At 39.2% G+C, this 16,005-nt stretch overlaps 1 protein-coding gene across 1 annotated transcript; it reads right to left on the reverse strand.

Annotated features, from left to right (window-relative positions):
- Nucleotides 1-13,313: 13,313 nt before the first annotated feature.
- LOC126756394 (uncharacterized) lies at nucleotides 13,314-15,311 on the reverse strand. The gene is made up of 4 exons (XM_050469447.1): nucleotides 14,831-15,311; nucleotides 13,974-14,099; nucleotides 13,644-13,889; nucleotides 13,314-13,465 (listed from the first exon to the last, which is right to left on the reverse strand). The coding sequence occupies exons 1-4, from the start codon at nucleotides 15,309-15,311 to the stop codon at nucleotides 13,314-13,316; spliced, it is 1,005 nt and encodes a 334-aa protein (XP_050325404.1).
- Between the last annotated feature and the right edge of the window lie 694 nt (nucleotides 15,312-16,005).

Genomic DNA, 16,005 nt, shown 5'->3' on the forward strand with positions numbered 1-16,005 from the left:
CCGTTCGAAGGCGAGCTAAAGTGAGAAGGCGAAACATCCCCTACATATGGTTGTGCGCTGGGTTTGGGACCCGCCACGTAAAAAACACCCCCAGTGAATAGCTATAACCAGCCTCGGCTGAGAGACCCCCCTTTTGATGACGACCATCGCAAACGAAATAAGGACTACGAATTGAGGGCATGCACCTGTAATGTCCGGTCCCTTAATGGGGAAGGTGCCGCTGCCCAGCTGGTTGATGTCCTCGTTAGAGTGAAGGCTGACATCAGCGCCGTCCAAGAAATGCGATGGACGGGACAAGGACTGAGACGAGTAGGTCCTTGTGACAGTTAATACAGTGGCCATATAAAGGAGCGCAAGTTTGGTGTTGGATTCGTGGTGGGAGAGAGACTCCGTCGCCGAGTACTATCATTCACTCCGGTGAATGAACGTCTAGCCACAATGCGCATCAAAGCGAGGTTCTTCAACATATCGCTGATTTGCGCCCACGCCCCGACGGAAGAGAAGGACGATGTGACCAAGACACGTCTCCAGTGTTTTAGATGTGCGTGCGCTCCGAGGTCCTAACATCGACTCAGACCACTATCTGGTTGCAGCCAAGATTCGCACCCGCCTCTGTGCAGCAAAAAACGCACGTCAACAAACACAAGGAAGGTTCGACGTCGAGAAGCTGCAAATACAACAGACAGCAGAACGGTTTTCTAGTCGGCTTGCACTCCTGCTGTCTGAGAGCACTCGTCAACAACTCGGTATAAGGGAACTGTGGGACGGCATTTCAAACTCCTTACATACAGCTGCAACCGAAACAATTGGTTTTCGGAAAATGCAAAAGAACAGCTGGTACGACGAGGAGTGCCGTGTTTCAGCGGAGAGAAAACAGACTGTCTACCTCGCAACGTTACGATCGACCACTACACGTGCGGGATGGAATAGATACCGAGAGTTGAAGAGGGAAGCGAAACGCATTTGCAGACAGAAAAAGAAAGAGGCCGAAATGCGTGAGTACGAAGAGCTTGATAAGCTGGCCGACAGGGGTAATGCTCGATAATTCTACGAAAAAATGCGGCGGCTCACAGAAGGTTTCAAGACCGGAGCATACTCTTGTAGAACCCCCAAACGTGATCTAGTGACCGATGCCCAGAGCATACTTAAATTATGGAGGGGCCACTTCTCCAGCCTGCTGAATGGCAGTGAACGCACAACACCAGGAGAAGGCGAACCCGATTCCCAATCGATGACGATGGAGCAGATGTTCCATTGCCCGACCATGAGGAAGTTCGAATAGCAATTACCTGATTGAAGAACAACAAAGCGGCGGGGGCCGATGGATTGCCGGCCGAGCTATTCAAACACGGCGGCGAAAAACTGATAAGGAGCATGCATCAGCTTTTTTGTAAAATATGGTCGGACGAAAGCATGCCCAACGATTGGAATTTAAGTGTGCTATGCCCAATCCATAAAAAAGGTGACCCCACAATCTGCGCCAACTACCGCGGGATTATCCTCCTCAACATCGCATATAAGGTTCTATCGAGCTTATTGTGTGAAAGATTAAAGCCCACCGTCAACAAACTGATTGGACCTTATCAGTGTGGCTTTAGACCTGGAAAATCAACAACCGACCAGATATTCACAATGCGCCAAATCTTGGAAAAGAACCGTGAAAAGAGAATCAACACACATCACCTCTTCGTAGCCAGAACTAAAGAGAGAAGGTACCATCTTCTATAAGAGTGTACAGCTGCTGCCGTATGCCGATGATATTGATGTCATCGGCCTCAACACCCGCGCCCTTAGTTCTCGAGGCTGGACAAGGAAGCACAGAAAATGGGTCTGGCAGTGAACGAAGGCAAAACGAAATATCTCCTGTCATCAAACAAACAGTCGTCGCACTCGCGACTTGGCTCTCACGTCACTGTTGACAGTCATAACTTTGAAGTTGTAGATAATTTCGTCTACTTAGGAACCAGCATTAACACCACCAACAATGTCAGCCTGGAAATCCAACGCAGGATTGCTCTTGCCAGCAGGTGTTACTTCGGACTGAGTAGGCAATTGAAAAGTAAAGTCCCCTCTCTCCACGAACAAAAGCTAAACTCTATAAGTCGCTCATCATTCCCGTCCCGCTATATGGTGCAGAGGTTTGGTGAAGGACCTGGCTTCGCTTGGAATATCCAATTGGCGCCACGTAGCGAAAAGAAGAAACGACTGGTGCACTGTTGTTAACTCGGCTATAATCGCGTAAGCGGTGTCTACGCCAATTAAGAAGAAGAAGATTCGTTTATTCCTGCAAAAGGTTCTAACGGAGGCCGTTTTGCAATACCGTTGATTTTGAAATATATACTTATACATAAAATGCTTAACCGATTTGGCGTCAGGGATTGATTCCACCAATACTCGGCTATGTTTATAATAAGTTTACTAATTAAATATCTGCAAGTAGCCAGATTCATATAAATTTCCTCTGTTCCGGAGTGTAATTTTAGGGTGGTCCCTGTTCTGGCCAATTCATCTGCTTCACAGTTCATAGGGATATCACTATGCCCTGGAACCCAATGCAGGTTTAGCATAAAATAGGATATTAGATCCACTAAAAGATCAAAGCATTCCCTAACTTTGACGAAGCCCGAAGATACTTTAGACAATTTTAGTATCTAGTTTTCAGAGAAGACCCCACCTCCCATTCGGTTATCTAACTTGAAGCCTACCATATAGATACTTATCCCCACGCCCTTGTCCAACTCGCTCCTTTTTTTGGAAAGGAAGGCAATATTCAACTTTATAGGATTTTGAAGAGGTAGTTGGAAGAAACGAGAACCTTTTAATTATCATAGAATGACCGTTGTGTAAATTTACGTTTAGGGCCTGGCTTGGAGTTATTGTGAGAGCTCCACTGATCCAAATATTCGCTACTATGCTTTCAAAACGCCTAACAGCGTAATTCTTTTCCGTTATAGGTCGCCATACTAGTATACCGAACTACGTAATCGGCCTTACAAGTATTGTGCGGAGTCAGTGAGCTACCGAGGCCTTAATCCTAATTTGGGCCGCACCTTTATTTTTCAAATGTAAAGCAATTTACCTGTTTCGGCCAAGTTTGGTTTAAATGAAAACTTCCTGTCTAAAATAAGTCAAAAATAGCTTGGTTATCACACATATGATGCCATGCTACATTTAATATTGACGGAGTAATTTTAGGATTACTGTGTTTCTGAAAATGTTGTTCAGTTCGTAAAATACGGCCCATCGAATAATATCATTTAATATTGTCTTCATAAGATTAGCGAGAGTATTCGGGAATTTACTTTACCAGATCCACCAACATTTTGTTCATCGTTAGAATCCAGAGAAATGAAGAGATGTACCCTTTTGGACAGATCTCCAAGAAGCTCCAGCGTTGAAATTATTGACTTGCCGATGAGCATATGTTCAATTAAATTCCCGAAAGGGGTCCTTAAACGCCCTTAGTATAGCTTTAAACAGAATGTTTTTGAAAGCTTCTTCTTTGTCTAGAAAGGCTACGAGATTGTAGTCTTTGAACTCCACAATTTTTCCAAACTGCTACCACTTAGCTTAGTTGTGTCTGAGGAGCTTCTTTTAGAATACGCATGTTGCGAAAACTCAATTTTTTCAGGTTTTAAGTATTAAGTGTTAAGTTAATGTGTAATTTTATTAACCATTTCAGCGTTTTTAGGAGAAATTAGGAAGGAATAATTGCATTAGTGTGTGAGCTTTTGTAAGACTTTGGTTTATATGACCACACTTCGCTCAGGGTTTTCTACGTCACTCGAAGATTCCATTAGATCTTCCTCGACGTCACACTCCACTTCCGATGCCGATGAATGGGATATGCTTTATGTCTACCTTTTTCGCTGTGATACTTTCTTTTTTTATTTTTTAGATTATATTTAGATTTTAAAAATGAATGCTTAGGGTACCGAAAAGGACATTCAGACGGGATTTTGGAGACACTCTCCCAAATAGATGGACTATTATGAGGCTGATAAACATTTATGCCGAATTTGGAAGTACCCGTAAGAAGGCCGTACCATCGAGATCCGTCTGCTCGTGTTCACGAAACAATCGCGTCATTTCAGGTAAATCCAAGAGTTTCGATTTCCAACTTATCGGCGTAACTTGGAGTTAGCAGACGATCATTACAGCGGATAATTCATGATGACTTAAACATGTTTCCATAAAGAGTTCATGTAGCAAGCCGGTTAAACCCTCTGATTTGCTTATTCGCCTGTAATTTTGCCCAAAAATTATAGAAATGGCCGAAGAACACAATGACTTGTTAAATTGCCTGTTTTGGTCTAATGAGGCCCACTTTGATCTAAACGGAAATGTAAATAAGCAAAATTGCAGTATATGAATAAACCACGAGACGGAACCGGAGTCACTGGTGGTACGCAGTTTCATAAAGGTGTATTTTTGGATCATACTTCTTTGAAGAAAACGGTGCAGCAGTAACTACTAATGATTATCGTTATTTAGAGTTGTTGAATAGGTCTTTTACCTAGAACTGCTCCAAAGTCGGGTCCCTTTCAATAGCGTTTGGTTTCAGCAAGATGGAGGAACTCCAACGAAAATGTAAAAATAAATTAATTTCAAGAAACTCTACTCTTTCGCTGGCCCCCAAGGTCACGTACCTGACTGTACCAGACCTTTTTTATTTGGTTATGACAAGCAAGAAGTGTAAAAAACAAAATTCAGAAATCTGACTGAATTGAAGCAGATTAAATCGATAATTGAGGCTTCACTCCTCAGGCCGCTTGGAAAAATTTTCTAATTAGATTTCGCATATGCGTGGTGGAGCATGGAGGCATTTACGGTTCATAATTTTTAGAAATAAATAATTATATAAAATAAAACAAATAAGGAAGTGCTAAGTTCTGGTACAACCGGACATTTTATCCTCTTGCAAAAAGCAATGCGAGGGAAATGCCTTAAGGTGCAAAACCTTAATCAGAGGAGCGGAATCCAATATACTATATATACATATAATGTATATATAGTTAATTAATACACTGACCGACATATTCGACCAAAGGTTTGTTAGAAAACCGAAAATGGGAGTTGGGGGTAGTATCGATCCGATTTTATCTATTTTTGCCAATACTACATACCATGAATACATATATACTAATAAAATGTTAACTGTTAAACGGTATTTACATACCATTACCAATCATATGAAGTAAAGTCACCCGAACGATATATGTTTGTTTGTTATATGGCTAGGCTAGGTCAAGTTTTCACCCAATTTTAAGCATAAAGATGCACTGTTATCAGTAAAACTCGCTCCCTAATTTTCATGTAGATAAGTCACATATTATATAACCTTCCGATGTTTTTTGGCTATAATTTTTTTAAGAAATGAAAAACTTTGATTCTGCTTGAGGATTATTTTTTTTTTGTATTTTAAATTTTTTTACATCAAGTCGAGAATATGATATCATGTAAATGGCCGCCGCCACAGTTGATTGTCATTTAAGCCGTTTTTATGGCATTTTCCAATACTTTGGTCACATCTTCTGGCGATAGGTCCTCACGTTCTTGACGGATATTGTCTTTAAGAGCTGCCAGAGTCTGAGGCTTGTTGACATAAACCCGCGACTTCAAAAAGCCCCACAAAAAGAAGTCTGAAGCGGTCAAATCAGGCGATCTTGCTGGCCAGTGCAAATCGCCAAAACGGGAGATTAGACGCCAGGGAAATGTATCCTTCAGCATATCGGTTGTAGCACGTGCAGTGTGTGCCGTTGCACCGTCCTGTTGGAACCACATGTTTTCCAATCCCAATTCATCAAGTTGCGGCAAAAATAACTCGTTGATCATTGCTCTGTAGCGCTCACCACTCACAGTAACCGTTTGGCCCGTGACATCTTCGAAGAAAAAAAGTCCGATGACTCCTCCAGCGAAAACACCATGCAGTGACTTTGAGCGGGTGTAATGGCTCTTCGTGGGTTACACGCGGATTAATGCCCAGAAGCGTAAATTTTGCTTATTTACGTACCCGCTAAGATGGAAATGGGCCTCATCACTCATGATTATTTTTGATGAAAAATCATCTTCCTCTTGATGGTGATTAAAGATGGCTTGAGCGTATGTGAGACGAGATTGGCGGTCAGCAGCTAACAGCTACACAAATGTCAAAAGAAAATTGACATTAATAAATTATTATGGTCAATTGCAAAATTTATAGCATCTTCTGATAGGAGGATTACTTTTGCGCCACGAGGCGAAATTTGAAGTCAATGGCCTTAACTTTAAGAACGGGTTTTCCATAAGAGCGCTACAAAAGTTGTTTTAAATAAAACAAAAACGATTTGGGATATAAATGAAAATGAGTCCCCATTGCATCCCGAAAAAATTGTAATTTGGGGCGATTTATGGGTCGGTGGCGTCATGGGACCGTACTTCTTCCGTGATGATCAAGACCGGCACGTCACTGTGAATGGGAATCGCTACCGCTCAATGATAAGAGAATATTTTTGGTCCGAATCAGATATGCACTTTGACAATATGTGGTTTCAACTGGACGGCGCAACAAGATCGATTTATTGAAAACCAATTTTGTTGAACGTGTGTTATCTCACGAAATGGCCCAGTCAATAGGCCGCCTCGGTCGTGCGATTTGACGTCGTTAGACTATTTCATGTGGGACTGCGTTAAGTCTATGGTCTATGCCAACAAGCCAGCGACGATTGATGAACTTTGTACGAATATCGAACGTGAAATTCAGCGTCTGGACTTCTGCAAGCGTGGCCGTGATGGCCACGCCAAAGAAATTGAGTTCCATACATAATGGCAACGAATGAACTTTCACAGTAATAAGGGAATAAAAACTTTTGTAGCGCTCTTATTGAAAAAAAAACTTTATTAGGTTTATGTGAGGGAAGTATTGACACGATTCTACTCATTTTTGACACACATATATACCATTGTCATGAAATGATTATTCCTGAATTTCAATAATACTTATATTCAATACAGTGTTTGAGACATTGACCGATCTTTTCCGTAAAAAGTCAGCTATAGGCTCTGTGATCCACATATTCGGTACCCATGGACTTGGACAGTTTTGGTTATATTTGGACAATTTTTGGCCATAAAAGGGCATGCGCTAAAAGCATTATTCTTGCAAAGTCTTATCCCTTATATTATTTGCTTCTTGATGTGTACGCTGGAAAGAAAATAGTCAGATGGAGTTTAAAATTGTGTTATATGGGGAGTGGGCGTGGTTGCAGTCCGATTTCACCCATTCGCACTGGAACATATTAAAGCTAAAACAATGCTACGTATCGAATTTGGTTGACATCGGCCGAGGTCCTCAATGTCTTTTACCTAACATTAGACAGTGCCACGCCCACCGTCCCCGGTTTCATTAAAGCCTTGTCATCTTGTTGGTAAAATTTAATATCTCTAGAGTATTTAGTTGTTGATTCATCAGTTTTGTACTTTTTAACAGCACCGTTGGGGATTATCATCCGATTTTATTAATTTTTATACTCACGGTTGAAGTTTTTCCCAAATCGATGACGACGGAGCAGACGTTCCATTGCCCGAAGAAGTTCAAATAGCAATTACCCGCCTAAGGAACAACAAAACGGCGGCGACCAATGAATTGCCGACCGAGCTATTCATACGGTGGCGAAGAACTGATAAGGAGCATGCATCATCTTCTTTGTGGAATATGGTCGGATGAAAGCATTCCAGAACGTCTTCCGAATGGATGAAAACACTCCAGCTCTGAGAGTATTCGACGCAATACCCACCGCGGGAAGCAGAAGAAGTATAAGACCTCCACTCCATTGGCAAGAGCAGATAGAGAAGGACCTGGCTACACTTGGAATCTCCGATTGGCGCTAAACAACGAAAATAAAGAACGACTGGCGCGCTGTTGTAAACTCGGCTGAAACCTCGTAAGCAGCGTCTACGCCAATAATGAAGAAGAAGAAGAATTTGGTCGTTGTAGCTTAAATGGTAAGATATATATATAAATTTATTAGGGAGCCGGGCCACACCCACTTTTTGAAAATTTGTTTCTCAATGTTGAAAGTTAATGTAATTGGTCAAGACCTTCTTATTTGCCCTATAGAATGATTTCCGATTTTCGATTTGGCTGTAAACCGTTTAAGTTGCTCAAAATGTGTAATAATTGAATGATGTGAAGTGGACAAGTTTTCGACAAAATGTGGGTAATAAAAATTTATTTGTAACATGAAGATTTTAATATCAAATAATTTGTTAAAATTTAAAACTGATCTTCTAATATCAAATCCTACTAAACTGGAAAAGCACATTATACATCGTAGTCGTGCGGACATACTATACTTTATTGCAATGAATAGTACTGTAGTCAGTTCGTATATTGAATAGGAAAAATTCACGAAACAAAGAGATGTGGGCCAAGTTTTGAGATCCTTCGAAAACTTCTCTTATACAGTGACTTCAATGTCAACACCACGTTTTCATACGGTGAAGTGTCGAACAAGAGCGTTCTGATCTCGCATTCGTCACAGGAAGTGTGCAGAATATGCGAAGAAAACTATGAATTATATATGTAGGTCTACAACGCAGCTCTTCAACGTTTTCAATGCAGTAGTCGGTAATTTGTTGTTTTTTAACTTTTGCTTCTGCCCCCAATGGCACTGCCAATGATCAAGTTCACATTCAAACGTCGGACGACGTTATCATGGTCTAAGAAGCTTTTGAATATATCTATCAAGCAGTCAATAAGTTTTTCATTTCTGTGGTTTTTAAAGCACTTCCTTTTTCTGGAAGCAGCAAACTTAGTTGAAATCCATCTAATACATCTCTGGAAAAGCACGTCTTAAAATCTTCGTTCCTCAGCTTTTTGTCTTCGATTTCGGAACGTTACATTACTTATTTGTCCAGTTACTAATTTTTCTGTGTTAGAAAACATATCAGCAGCATCTATTTCAGGTTCTCTATTAAGCCGCGTCGCTTCAAATTAAGCACTTTCAGTTACGGACATGATATGGTATAAAAAGGCTAGAGTTAGTGAAAGCATAAAATTTTATTAATATTTTCTTTGTAATTTTCTTTTGTATTTGAAGAGCCTGGACAATAAAATAATACATGGCCAGAGTCTTATATATAATCTGTACACGTCCGACAGTTCGGACTAGCGTCATTGTGGAATCTGTAAAGATAGCTTCTAAAACACCCATGTCCACTAAGTAATTTAGGTCCCCATGTCATATGTCTAATCACGAGTGAATGCCCGGTAAAAGTCCGTCTGTCCAGCGTCTTTTGTACGAGGAAAGCCACCGCTGCTGCCACATTTTGGTGCTCGTATTCCTTTCTTCTCTCCTTACCACTACTGTTTTAGGCACTGATAGCCTATATATTCGCTCGACTTCATCTCCCTGGTGTCAAAGGGTGGCTTACTGGTTAATACTGCAGCAGCTTGATATAGTCATATGTACATATATTAAACCCATTAGAGTGCGGTAAGTAACGCTATGTTTATCCCAATTAGTTTAATTTGAAATATCCTGTTTTTCTTTCGCCCAACTCAGCTCATTATTCTATGCGATGTTTACATTTCTTGGCACGACAGCCGAATATTAGGCAAAAGATTTTAACATAAGCTTAGTAAGGTGTCCTACAGGTATATACTAATTATATTGGCGCAATTACAAAGGGATATATTTGCACCTACGGTATTATCCTCGCGAAGCAACTACTTATGTATGTATGTATTTAGTAAAGCTGGTATGCGTTTCGAGCCTAAATGGAGGCAAATTTAAAGCAATTTTTAGCCGAATAAATGTTTATTTGAATAGACGCTGTTTGCTTTTCGTTCATACTTTACGCGCGCTCAAAAGATAAATGACTTTTTGTTTATATTCAACAACAGAGCACTTTAATAATTTGTGCGTATTCACCTGTCGCGGTCGAAATCGCCAAAAAATATAGCTGGTATGTAGTAAGGGCCATAAAGATAAAAAATAATAACACTATGCTGCACAATATTTTCAGTTTTACTGACAACAAGGCACGAAATTCGCAAATTTTTTGAATTTTTTGGAACTTAGCGAACATAGTGATTTTGAGCCCAGACGGTATCGGGCTATGTAGTACAGTGTAATCGAATAGAAAAGTGAACACAGTGCAAATATTTGTAAACAATTTGTTGTACCCAATTAAAACAATGAAGACACTTCGAAACTAGAATAAACACTGTGTACATATAACAACAGCACTACCTGTGGCGGTGATTGTGGGCAAAACATCAAATAAGACCGTGTGTACATACATAATTGTTTGTACATGTGTACGATATATGTATGTACATATGTAGTTAAATCGTAACATCACTGCCACCGCCACTGTCGGAAAGCAAAAACTAAATCAACACATATTCACATCCTGTGATTTGTTTTTGCTGTGCGGGAGAGGAAATATACAATTCCAAAGCCAATTGTTAAAAATTTCCTCCTAATATTGTATGTTATGAGTCATTGAACAAAGTAGAGAGAGAGAGAAAGGAAATTGTTTTCATGAAATTTTTCTCAATTTGCCGGTAAATTGGTTTTTATATGTGGCAATTAAATTTATGTGAGACCAATTTGGCTTTCACACAGCACTTGACCACAACTGAGTGTCAAACTAGTTTATTATGGACCATAATTCCATAAAAGTAGCGGTAACTATTAATTGAAAAAAAAAAACCAAGTGAAATCAAGGGATGCACTAAACTTTTAATAATAATATTTTATCAATTAATTAATACTACTATATTATCAACGGTTGATTTCTCGTTAATTATAGCTGCTTAGCGACATTTTGTATAGTATTATAGAGCCCACATTTATATTTATGTATATTAAGTTGAAATGAAATTGGACCGTACATTTTACTGCTTTACGGGCGAAATAAAATAACTAGTTAAAGCTTGGATATAGACGAATCGAACAAACCACAGGCGTAAAACAAGTTGAATGGCATAGTAGAGGTGCCGTAGAATAGAACGGAATTAGAATAGAAACATGTTATAGTTATAATGTTTTGTCGAAAAAGTCTTGCGGTATTTTTATTGATTTTTTTTTTTTTTTTTTTGAAATTGAAATGAATTTTTCATGACTCATGCCCAGCTCTTGACCGATGCTACGGCTGCTACTATGCCGGTCTCTTTTGACCAATTCAACGATTTTATCGCAATTTTCGACGACAGGCCTTCCGGAGCGTGGCGCATCTTCGACCACCTCTACACCAGAACGAAAACGTTGAAGCCATCGTTGTGCGGTGGAAATGGAAACTGTATCGGGTCCATAAACTGCACAAATTTTATTGTCGGCTTGAGATGCATTTTTGCCTTTATCGTAGTAGTACCGTAAAATATGCCGTATTTTCTCTCTATTTTGCTCCATGTTTGCGATCCTATAACTCACGAACGACTTAAAAGAAACGACAATCAATCAAACACGTGTTAGCACGTGAAATGAGCTTTCCAAAAAGATATAGCATGACCCGATGCGACGAATAAAACTAGAACTACGCGCTTTCAGCGCCAAATAGCGAAAATACCGCAAGACTTTTTGGACAAACAATATATATTGAGATATCCACAATTTTTATTATTTTAGTACATTCAATTGGATAAATTTTATATCGCATCTACAGCGAAGTTGTTTGACATGTGGATCAAGGGAACGAGGGCTAGAAGAGGAAATAAGAGTTATTATTTGAAGAGGGATGTATAAAAACTTGTTCGTTATATTTCGAGCTTTTCGAACCGTGAAATAAAAAATCCGTACTCAATGCTTACGTTTTTGAGATATCGAACTGAACTTTTACCCACGACTTTCTCTCCAAACCGCCGATACCGGACCACTACATCATATAACTGTCAAACAAACTGAGCAATCAGAATCAAATTTTCGCATGGACAACATTTTATTTAACATGATATCTTCATGAAACTTTGCATGGAATATTTTTCGAGGACATGACACAATCGCCGAGCATATTGTTCAGATCGAACCGCTATATCGTATAGCTACTGTACAAACTAAACGATCGGGTCCAAGTGATTGTATGGAAAATTGTTTTGCTTGTAAAAGGTATATAAGGGTATTCATGACATAATAAAACATTAATCTTTTTTTTCACTGTATTTTAATTTACTTGAAATTACACAGACAAATGTGAAGTTGCGTTAGAACTTTTAACAAACTTAATGTAATAAATAATTTACTACTTAAAATTACTTAATAATTTGCTATTTATTTTTATATTTTATAAATTATTTAAGCAAATATAAGAAATATTATCAGAAATTTGTGAATGCGAAAAAACAATATTGAACCTCAAAGATAACATGGCTTTCGAAATACAATACATCTCAATAAAAGAGTTCAATAAGGAAATGTTAACAATTAAGATATAACAGGTTTTGATAATATCGGTGGTATATAACATCAACTTAGAGTATTTTTAGTGTTAGCAGTTGCATAGTTAGTTATTTTTTTATTTGAACATGCGCGTAATTCAAGTCTTCTCTCTGCCTTTCTCCGGAAAAGTTACGGCCGATTCCTTCAAACGGACTTAACTCAGTTTAGCCATTTTTGATTTTACATTTCCTTATCAAGACTAATTTAAGTCAAGGTTGAGCAAACTTCTTAGTTGCCTTATTCTTAACTTCCTACAGTATTTAACAAAGAACTTTCAAAATAAACTCTCAGGTAAAATTTCGAGGATGTGCTCACAATCATCCGAAGACGAAAAGAAGCAAAGTCAGTTATATTTCTTTGCTAAAGTTGATATAAAGTTAGATTATAGAGGTTTGAAGCAATCAAAAACGAAAGTTTAATATAAAATATCTGGTAATTTAATTGCTACTAAGCTTCAGTAGTCTCGATGGAGAAATCGGCTCTTAATAATAAAGTGAGAGGAACCATGATTCAGAAAAATAAAATTATAGAAATTTTGAAAAAGACCAAAATTACACAAAAAGTGGCGTCAATATTATGAATATATTTAAACATAATAATTTTAAATCCATATACCTCACATAACTATATATGTATATATTTAAAATTAAAATCTGGATATAGTATATAGACACATACTCTCTACTGCAAAAGCGGTTAAACTGATTTATACTATACAAAAGACTTCAGCTTAATCTGACTTCCCACATCTATTGAATAAATATGAATAACAAATAGCTAATAGCAACTTGTCTACCCTAGATTTCCGGTTACCTGTGCATAAAATCGATAGTAGCGCACATAATATCTTCGCCATATGTTCAACAAATACCGCCAGAACATCACTTTGAGCTATTTCAGCCGCTTACTGATGGTGTCTAAATAATTGCCGCCATTATACGCCTTACTTGTGGCCCAATCTTTTCCGTTAACTTCATGAATACCGCCACCAGCGCCGCTATAATAGGAGCCAGGAAAGCTACTGCCAATGAATGAGGAATAATCTGTCCGCGTGTGTCGTCATCAGAGTGAACCGTTTATGTGCAAGCAAAATAAAAAGCAAGGCAAGATAAAAAGAGAACCATAATTGACAATTGTCAGTTTTTATGCAAGCATATGTTCATAAATATCGGTGTACATTGTTCGAGTTGTTCGACCCAGTTCAGTGGATTCGCCACTTACCAGCCGGATCGGAGTCGTAAACGTGCGAATGCGATTGCACCAAATGCGGATGTATTTTACACAAGGTCTTGAATTTTAGATAGTGTATCAACCAGCCCATGCCGCCCACCAACAGCACATTCAGCCCAAGAACGCCTAGCAGCAAAGTCACAACGCTCATTTTAAGGTGGGCGATTTTCAACAGAATGATGAGTGGCAGTATGACGAGCCATTTGCGGCGCTTGCGGTCATGGCGTGAACGCCCATCTTTGCGTTAATAAATTACGGAAACATAGAACTATATTTAAAGCGCATTTGTTATATGAAAATTAAGTGGACTGAACGGCTTACCAACTTCGGAGTCCACAATGCGCGCACCTGTTTCGCTAGATAACTTCACTTGTACAGCATGATTGCGGCTAAAGGTCTCGGCTGCACGTTTGAGAAACTTCGCAATGCGCACAAACTCACTATCACCTGAAATATAATCGTAGATGTGGATGAATGCACGAATACAAATAACTTAAACTAACCAAACCAAACCAAATAATTTATTATTCAAAGCGGAGCTATTAAGTTCAAATATTGCCATTTACATATATTCCTAGTCTAACAAGGTGTATTTAGCGACTGTGGAAAATTTTGAAATATTCTCCATGCTGCACTTGTCTGAACCGATTTTATTCATTATATTTGATCCATTTAGGATAAGTTGGTGTCTCGCATTGGCAATGCTACTCTTTACCCATTTGGCGACCCAACGGTATAAGATACTTAAAAGGTATCGTTAGGGAGTTGAAATTCACATTAAGCTTGAAACCTTAAAGGATGAGTACTTTTCATGGACTTCGTAACAGAATTCATTTGGTATCGCAAAGGACCAAAACTGGTCCATGCGTGGATCATTACCCTATCTGACTAACCTAACCCAACCTTTACGAAAACTCATGGTTCATCAACGGATAGTTATGCTGTTAGTCTACAACAACTAACTCGACAGATGTATACTTTAATATGTTTTAACAACCAAATATCCAGTTTGAAAGCTATTTAGAACTTTTATATGCGTCGTAAATGTTAATAAATCTAATAACTGCAGTCATAACTCTTAGAAACTTCTACGTATATATATACTATGTATACACATATGTATATACTATAGGTATATGTACACGCTCTACCAGTCGCTCTAACACGTTTTTGCATACCTTGTAAACTCCGAGCATCGTCGAAAACCATGATATCAGCCGGTTCACCTAACTGTATGACGCGTACGCGACGTTGATCCTCCGCCAATGCACGACTGTACTCATTGGGGAAGTAGCCAAGCTTGTTGGTAGCCAACATCCAAATTATTTTCGAAGCCCTGTATTTAATACAGGAAAGCAAGCTTCGTCTCTCGAAGCAAAGGCGCTGATTACGGTCCAAGTATTCATCACTGTGCGGTATTACGTTGTCTTTTGTGCTCCCATTGTAAGCCAAAGCCTTGGCATAGGTAGGCAATGGATTGGCCCCGCCCTGAGGTATAACATTATGCAATATATCCTTTGCATTTGAACCAAAATGTTTACCGTTGATTTCATTGTTAGATTCACCTTCAGATATTATTTCCACATGGTCACTGGCACTGAGCAGAAGTGCTCGTATTAACAACACCAATGGAAAGGCGAGTCTAGATGACATGGACATTATTCTAAGTCTTCGTGCACATACACATATACACAAATATCATAAAAATCACCGGATACTACAAGCGCACAATTTCGGTGTCTTCACACTTCACACGCGATATGATAAGCTGCTACAACAACTGTTCGTTTCGTAGATTTGTTTGTTTTGCGAACTCGAACTTGGCCACCAGTCTAGTCCATACACGGCGATCAAATGCCAATCTCGACACTGAACAATTCCTTTTATCACAACCAATAGACAACTAACTATGAGACAAATGCAACTCGCTTGAGATTACCATACGCACCGGAACCGGTATCTCAGGAGCCACCAATAAATGCCTTCGGCTAATTCCAATTGGTCGTTCCCGCTGAGTGCATTGTTGCTGAAAAACCGCATTGTTTCTTGCATCGAAACAATACTAACACCATCATCGTAAGGAGTGAAGACAAAACAATATAGCGTCAGTATGTGGATAAAACTATGTTTGTGTCCACTCCATTCAATTGCAACTTCGCTTCTAACTGGGTCAGTGAGTAAAGCGTGCAAGCGGGCACCGGTATGCGCATAAACGACGCTGTCTGGCTCACCAATCACAAGATCATAAAATCCTATCGCCGCGTTGCACAGCATCAACTTAGCCGATGTTAAAGATGCGTAATGCGCAAATGAAATCACATTTGAGCTCAAATAATCGCACAGTGTGTCTGAA

This window comes from Bactrocera neohumeralis, chromosome 2 (genome assembly GCF_024586455.1).
Source record: "Bactrocera neohumeralis isolate Rockhampton chromosome 2, APGP_CSIRO_Bneo_wtdbg2-racon-allhic-juicebox.fasta_v2, whole genome shotgun sequence".
NCBI lineage: Eukaryota > Metazoa > Arthropoda > Insecta > Diptera > Tephritidae > Bactrocera > Bactrocera neohumeralis.